This window comes from Octopus bimaculoides, chromosome 1, assembly GCF_001194135.2.
Source record: "Octopus bimaculoides isolate UCB-OBI-ISO-001 chromosome 1, ASM119413v2, whole genome shotgun sequence".
NCBI classification, from domain to species: domain Eukaryota; kingdom Metazoa; phylum Mollusca; class Cephalopoda; order Octopoda; family Octopodidae; genus Octopus; species Octopus bimaculoides.
The window spans coordinates 191,953,765-191,962,253 of NC_068981.1; the positions used below are offsets into that span (position 1 = coordinate 191,953,765).

Sequence of the window (8,489 nt, forward strand, 5' to 3'; positions counted from 1 at the left end):
TATATATATATATATATATATATATATATGGAGAGAGAGAGAGAGAGAGAGTGAGAGAGTGAGCAAGCAAGGAAGGTTTAGAATATTTATTTTGAAAATGCATGTAAGAACTTGATAAAACTTACAAACTGATATGAAAACATTCAGTTTGAGATACAAGAGTGATAAAGTTATTTTCGCTGTGTGTAAAAGAAGGAATGAACATTCTCTAAATTTGATGCATGTCACATCAGTCAAATATTGGCAAGACTCAATTATCTTGTGGCAAGCAATTAATAACTGCGAGCAAGTTTTTTTCTTGACACATACTAAATAAATGTTTCCAGCTTGTGATTGGTTTTGATATTTAAACAGAAAGTAATAATAATAAAATAATTTGGTATGACCACAGGCCAGACAGAGTGACTGTCAGAGACTTACAAAATCCTGTGGGATTTCCCATTTCAAAGGGACCAGGTGTTTGGGCACAACAAACCAAACCTAGTGGTGGCAAACAAGGTGAATCACATGTGCTCTATAATTGATGTTGCATGTCCATTTGACCCAAGGATAGTTAGGAAGAAAGGCGAGGAAATAGGCAGATACAATCCTCTTAAATATGAGATAGTCCGACTGTGGAAGATGAAAAAGGTGAAAATAGTACCAACTATTGTAGGGGCCTCAGGAACAGTATCAAAAAATGGCAAGAGGAACATAAACCAGCTAATCATGCAAAATTCCAAGAGTTCCAACCAAACCCAAGTTATAATGATAAGATGAAGAAGAAGAAACAAAATAAAAGAAACAAGAAGGGAGAAGAAACAAGAAGGGAAAAAAGAAAGAAGAACCAACGACAAAAAAAAAAGGAAAAACATTGTGCTTTCAAAAACAACTAAGCTAATTCAATAGTTTTGATACTGAATTATGGAACTTGACAGGAAAAGCAAAATGATGAATAGTGTATAGAACTAAAATCAAGTTAATCTACATAAATATAATTAAGAATATACAAGTACATAACCAACTGTTAATTCATTATCTCATTAGAAACAGTGATGATAGAAAAGAGAAAGTTATAAAAACTGTTTTGAGCAACTTACATCAAAATCCTTCAGCACTCGGCTTGCTGTAGGCTGTGAAGTAGCTAAACCAATACCAGAGTCTCCATTGACTGTCGGAGAAAGGCTGTCACTAGACATTCCACCATTGGTAACTATTTGATGAACCATGTCGAGTGCCCGTCGCATTTGGGCAAACACACCAGCTCGGTTTTGCTTGGCAGAATGGCAGTCAGGATGGCGCAAGCATGTCTGCAAAGATTAATAAATACAGGTACTTTTATTTTTTGCTCCTATTATTCTTTCAATTACAGATTCTGCAACTTGTCAACATCATTACTATCATTTTACATCTGCTTTCCATATATATATATTCAGAGATACTACTCACCTAGATGGGTTGGTGAACCACATCTTGCCCAATTGTTTCATTTTGGGTTTGGTTTTTATGGCTAGATGCCCATCCTAACACCAACCACTTTACAGAATGTACTGAATGAATCTTTTCAAGACACCATCACTTGGGAGGTAGACATGTTCTTTACATATACAAAAGGAACCCCATGATCCCACATTTAAAAATAAATTCAGGTATTATTTTTGAAGATCCTCAGTTCGGAAAAACTACTGATGCACATTTGAATGAAAGCCTTTAACCTTTAAAACAGAAGGAATCGGAAACACTTTACAATGCTGTATGCCATTAATATCAAGAATATAGGCACAGATGTAGCTGTGTGATTCAGAAGCTGGTTTCGAAATCACATGGTTTCCAGTTCAGTCGCATAGCATGGCACCTTGGGCAAGTGTCTTCTACTATAGCCTCCAGTCAACCGAAGCCTTGTGAGTGGATCTGGTAGACAGAAAGTGAAAGAAACCCTCCATATGCATATATGTGTATGTGCATGCATTTGTGCATCTCCTTGACATCATGTAATAGTTGTAAATGAGTATCACTGTCATACAAGCAGTGTCATTCATTTCTAATATGCAAAAATATGTATGGCTATGGGGAAATATTACCTTGCTTAGAAACAGGTACGGGTTGGTGACAGGAAGGGCATCCAGTTATAGAAATTCTACATTAATAAACTTTGTTCAGTCCATACAAGCATGGAAAAAATTGACCTTAAAACAATAATAATGATGAATTCTGAAGTTTTTAATTCCATACATGGATGGATCAAGCAGTTCTGGTATTGTTTTGATAATCAAAAAGCTAATGAAATCTAAGAATTAAACCAAATATCATTTCCTTACTAGCTGCAAAGATCTGTGAATTGCAGCTGGGTTAGAATATAGTTGTGTCACAAAGGAACCAACTAGAAAAAGCTTAATATCATCAGAGATAAATGTTCCATTCAACTATTCCTACTTGATATGATGGATTCTTTATTTGGGTTTCATTTTCTAAAATCAATACACTTTCAATAAGTTTGTCCAATATTGTCCTGAGGAGGTTTAAGTTTCTACATACATCAAAGACTAAAAGGAGACCCTGATCAATCCATGTTAATATCAAAGGATCTTCTTATTTCAAGTGACAGAAGGAATTCTAAATACCTTGGACGAAGTTAGCAGCATCATTGTCGCCTTTTCAAGTACTGCACGTGCTGCCCCCATTTGAGCACGCTGTTTATCACTCTTAAGATCCTGAAATTTTAAAATAAAGGGATTTAATTTCTCAGAAGTAATATTTAAATGAAGGGAAAATGTTTGACATAACAATCTCAAATCTTCTATATCCTTAATGTCACATATTATTATATACATTACACAAGCACATACACACAAATAAATGCATATACACAAATACGCATACATACAACTACACAGATACAAACACACATATACATATACACACATGTATACAAATAATTACATACATATACATACAAACACACCCATACGTACAACTTCATCTATGTTCATATGTATGACAAAGAATTGTGTTTTTATTTGCAGAGAAAAATTACTTCTGAAATAAAGCCAAAAAAATGTTGAATGGGGAAGTCATTTTTACAGCATTTTAGTTCCAGCAGATTAACAAACACAAGATGAAAAATTAAAAAAGAAAAAAAAGAAAAAAAATTTTCCACTGCAAATTCAAGTTTCAATCATCTTTCCTTGCCTCAATTCTATGTTGCACTCACTGAACTCTTCTCCAGAGTATCAAATAGATAGAGAGGCCATCAAGCTTTACAATAACAACAACAGTAATAATAATAATAATAGTAGTAATAATAATAACAGTAATAATAATAATAATAATAATAATAATAATGATGATGATGATGATAAATCAGTTCTATTTCCGTAGCTGAGATTTCAAATATGCAAACCATAAAATATGCTAAACTGAAATGTTGTGTAAACAATAATTCAAATTAATGTCGATGATGAAAGAGGAAAAGGAAAAAATAAAACAGCTGTTTGAGTGTTTATTTGCATTTATAGTACTTAATAACACTGTTTTCTGGTTATAACAATAACTAATAATTACTTAAACAATGTCTGCTTAATGTTACCAATTAATTAATGAGATTCTGCATCTTCTACTTTTAAAACTAGTAATAGGGTTATATAAGCAGAAATAAGATAAGAACATAAGGCCTATACATACATGTATGTGTAAGTGTGTATGTATGTATGTATGTATGTGTAAGCATATATATATATATATATATATATAGGCACAGGCATGGCTGTGTGGTAAGAAGCTTGCTTCTCAACAACATGGTTCAGGATTCAGTCCCACTGCATGGCACCTTGGGCAAGTGTCTTCTACCTTAGCCTCGGGCCAACCAAATCCTTGTGAGTGGATTTTGTAGATGAAAACTGAAAGAAGCCCATTGCATATGTGCATGTGTATGTGTGTGTCTGTGTTTGTCCCCTATCACCACTTGACAGCCAAGGTCAACTAATTGAGCACTGGAGCCAATGTAATCAATTAATCCTCCCCTTTAAAATTGCTGGCCTTGTGCCGAAATTAGAAAGAATTATGACCATTAATAATTTGTTTTTAAGGTGGAAAACTGGGAGAATCCTTAGTACCTTGGACAAAATGCTTTGTAACATTTCTTCTGGTTTTTTACATTCTGAGTTCAAATCCCATCAAGGTCAAGTTTGTCATTCATCCTTTCAGGGTTGATAAAATAAGTACACGTTGAGCACTGGAAAGGGTGGGGGCAATATAATCAACATACTTCTCTCCTAAGTTTTCAATTTCTTTGGTATCAACTCTGCTATCATTGGCTAATTACAAAATCAATGATTCTACATTGTTCGTATACTCTCTCCTATTATTGTTATTGTTATTCTCCAACCTAGAGATCTTTTACGACCAGGTTCTGTGTCTCTGCCCACAGGAAGCATAACACCTTCTTCAGCACAAGCCATTCCAAGCACTGCATAATTTATTATCATTATTATTATTGAGTGAGAGAGCAGCACATGCCATCAAAGTGACACTGGGGTACAAATATACAAAGTCCAATGTACCCATCATGGCTACCCATTGATAAGAGGACACCAGGCACATGCATCACAACCATATGTGTGAGGCATTGTGATCTCATATCAAGACAAAGAGCACATGACCCTGCAAGTGGGGTCCAGTTAGAATTTTCTTCTGATCAGGTAGCTCATCCAACTCAAAAGATCCCTGAATAAAGTCCCAACTACTTCTGCTTGTGATCAGAGATGCACATTTTGTCAACCACCAAGAGACATGCTCAACTGATTAAGATCAAACAACTGACAAGCAATATCTGTGGTATTAAGCAGAATATTTGCTGCAGCCCATCTTTTGCACAAAGACAAAACATGTACATGATAACACTTCCAATCAGTTAAGATCAGAAGCCAAGAGAGCCACTGCCTGGTATTGCACCAGGGCATTATTATTATGATTATTATCATTATTATTATTATTATTATTATTATTATTATCATCATCATCATCACCATTATCCACATAGAAATTTATCATCTTCTAAACAGTGACTTGGATATTGGATTAATTGACGAGCAGTAGTCTTGTTGCTGATAGCTGATCAAATAGTTTCATAACTCCACAATCAGAATGAATATCACACTTTCTCTAAACACAACCAGATGTCAAAAACATTGATAAAAATTTCTCAGCTCCAGAAATAGGTGTTGTATTGTTATTATTAAAAATGCCTTTATCAAAAAGATAAAGACATCTCTCTCTATTTTAAATCAAAGAAATTTGATTCATCATCATCATCAACGTTTAATGTCCATTTTCCATGCTGGCATGGGTTGGATGGTTTGACTGAGGACTGGCAAGCCAGACGGCTGTGCCAGGCTCTAATCTGATCTGGCAGGGTTTCTACAGCTGGATGCCCTTCCTAACGCCAACCACTCCAAGAATGTAGTGGGTGCTTTTTACATACCACCAGCACGAGGGCCAGTCAGGCAGCATGGCATCGACCACGCTTGAATCATTCTTTATACGTGCTACCGGCATGGGAGCCAGTCAGGCAGTACTGGTAATATATATATGTGCACATGTATGTGTATGAGTGTGTCTTTCTTTCTGTGTTTGTCCACCAACACCACTCCACAACTGGTGTTAAGTGTGTTTAGATTCCTGAAATCTAGCGGTTCAGCAAAAGAGGCCAACAGAATAAATACCAGGCTTAAAAATTAAGTTCATAGGTCAATTTGTGCACAGGTTCAATCCAGAACCTCAACTGGAGAAGCCCTGGTATGTTTTTACAAATTTCCACTGTATCTCAATGTACATATGCAAATGTAGATGTGAATATATATAAATACATGAATGTGTGTATATATATATGTGCGTGTGCATGCACATAATAAAGCGATCAGCTATTCACTATATATAATGCATACTAATGTTAATAATCAGCATTACTGATTAACAAAGGAACATTTCATATTTCTCCTACTTCCCAAGACTTAGATATATCTATTCAAGGTTACACACACACACGATAGAAGGCTACAGAAAAGAGTGGAGGGGGTTCAAGTAGTAAAAGTAATAATAAAAATGGTACAGTTGACATGGGGGAGGTCAAGAGAGCAGGATGACATGGTTGGATAGTTTGCAAATAGGCATAATTCATAGGATGAGGGGATGAATCACTAATGTGTACAGAGAGCACAATACACAGCACTTCCAAAATTTAGTTTCATTAACTGTTGATTTTGGAGAAAGCATTTGACGGTAATCTGGTGAGCACTGAAGAAACTAGAAGTAGAGGAACGGCTTGTGCAAGGCAGTTCAAGTTATGTACAAGGGTGAAGCAAGTAAAGTGAGAGTTAACCATGACTTCAGTGATGAATTTGATGTGAAGGTCGGAGTTCATCAAGATTCAGTCCTCAGTCCTCCCCTATTCATCATAGTCCTACAAGACACCACAGAAGGGTTTAACCCTTTAGCATTCAGATTACTTTGTCAAATGCAATGCTTATTTATTCACATTGTTTTGAATCAAATTATGCATTATCTCATAGCTTCAAGATTTCAATGGTGTAATTGTTTATGTTTAGAATGACATTGTATGACAGGTGTGAAAGGTTGGATCTAGTCAGTTTGAACATAAAACAAGAAGAATATATTGGGCTGGGTATGGTTGGTTTAAATGCTAAAGTGTTAAGTCTGGCTATCCACAGGAACTCCTATATTCTTATGATCTAGTTCTCATGGGGTAATTAGTGAAAGAAATTCCAGGCATGGAAACAAAAACTGGAATTGAGAGGCCTGAACCAAGCAAAGAGAAATATTTTAGTAAATAGGAAAGAAGACAGGGCCCTGGTACCTTCAGGGAAATGGCCTTGCTTGATATGCAGAAAAGGAGTAGATATAAATTCCATATACTGTATTCGATGTTAGCTATGAACACACAAGAGATTCCCCATCCAAAAACATAAATTTCATATGAGGTATATGCAAGGAGCAGTTTGTACAAGCACACCAGAAACTGAGACTCTTAAATGCTCAGGTTGTACAGGGATTTAAACGGACAGACTGTATGGTGTTTGTGTTAGAACTATAATACTTCATGGTAGTGAATGGGCAGGGGACTTGAGAAGACTAGAAAGAAATGAAGCAAGCATGCTTCATTGGATGTGCAATGTGCGTGTGAAAAACTAGGCATAAGAGGAATCAAATGTGTGCAAGAAAGAAGGCTGCACTAGTATGGACATATGATGTGTATAGAGGAGGATAAATGTATAAAGATGTGCCAATTGCTAAATGCGACCAGAACCTGCAAAAGAGGGAGGCCCAGGAAGACATGAGATTAAATGATTAAAGCTGACCTAGGATGCCTGATGGCAGAGATGACAAAGGACTGGGATCTCTGGTGATATAAGGTTCACAAAAGGACTCCTCACTGCGCTGGGATAGGATGGTCAGGGTTGATCATGGGTTTACTTAAACAAGGATGACTTGAGGCTGAGCAACAACAACTGACCCTTACTATTAGATTAACTTTAAACCAATGATTTGACAGAGTTGTCAAAAGGTTGAACAAAATACCTTGTGGCATTTACTCTAGCACCTTGAGTTACAAGATCTAACTGGGGTCAACCTTACTCTTCATTCTCCTGGAGTAGATAAGGTATCATTCGAGGGTAGCTGACTGGCAGAAACAATAGAGCAACAAACAAGATCTTTTGTGAAATTGATCTGGCTTTTTACATTCTAAGGTCAAATCCTACTGGGACCTATATGAGCAGCAGACTCAGTCCATCATCCAGTTTAACACCACCACCTTGGGTGCCTTTAGCAAAGTCCAAGCATTCAGGTCAGGTCTCTTCTTTGTTCCTTCCTACCAGTTTTCAAAACCCCGTGAAAGGCTAGAAGCTTCCCTCCTGATTAAAAGATTTGAAAATCAACAACAATCCTTAAGACTCTATTAATTTCAATTTAAGCTTACTTGAATATTACCGAGTATTTTGTTAAAATAACCCTTACTATCAAGTAGGGAATGTGATTAAAAATTAAAAAAAAGAAACACTAAAACAAAATCTAATATGACAAAATGGTTTCAAGAACATTGTAAGACCAATATTTAGTGTACAGATTTACACCAAATATATTTTCACCATTTTATTAAGAACTATAGTAGAATATTATTTCTTAGTTATTATTTCTTATTATTTGACAATATTTCCTTTTACCAACGTCAGTTTGGTTCCCATGGTTTCAGGTATGTTGCTTGTTGACAATGTTATGTCTGTTAGTTGAATAAACTACTGGATATCAGGTTTTTTAAAATTTATTTATTACACATGGTGTATAATAACTACATTAATATTACGTTTTTGGCTTAAGCAACAGCATGGCTGCAAAGTTAATTTCCTTCCTAACTACCTAATCACACAGCAAGCAGCAAGGGCAATTGTCTCCTATAACAGCCACACCCCAACAATTCTCTCTCTCTCTCTCTCTCT

General features: G+C 35.8%; 1 protein-coding gene across 3 annotated transcripts in view; it reads right to left on the minus strand.

Annotated features, from left to right (window-relative positions):
- LOC106877594 (alpha-catulin) overlaps nucleotides 1-8,489 on the minus strand; it is a 329,504-nt gene that overhangs the window by 77,093 nt on the left and 243,922 nt on the right. For all 3 annotated transcript variants that reach the window (XM_052973445.1, XM_052973457.1, XM_052973451.1), the window contains 2 exons: nucleotides 2,601-2,690; nucleotides 1,080-1,289 (listed from right to left, as the gene is read on the minus strand). In XM_052973445.1, the coding sequence (XP_052829405.1) occupies nucleotides 1,080-1,289; nucleotides 2,601-2,690 (300 nt within the window). The remainder of the gene's footprint in view (nucleotides 1-1,079; nucleotides 1,290-2,600; nucleotides 2,691-8,489) is intronic.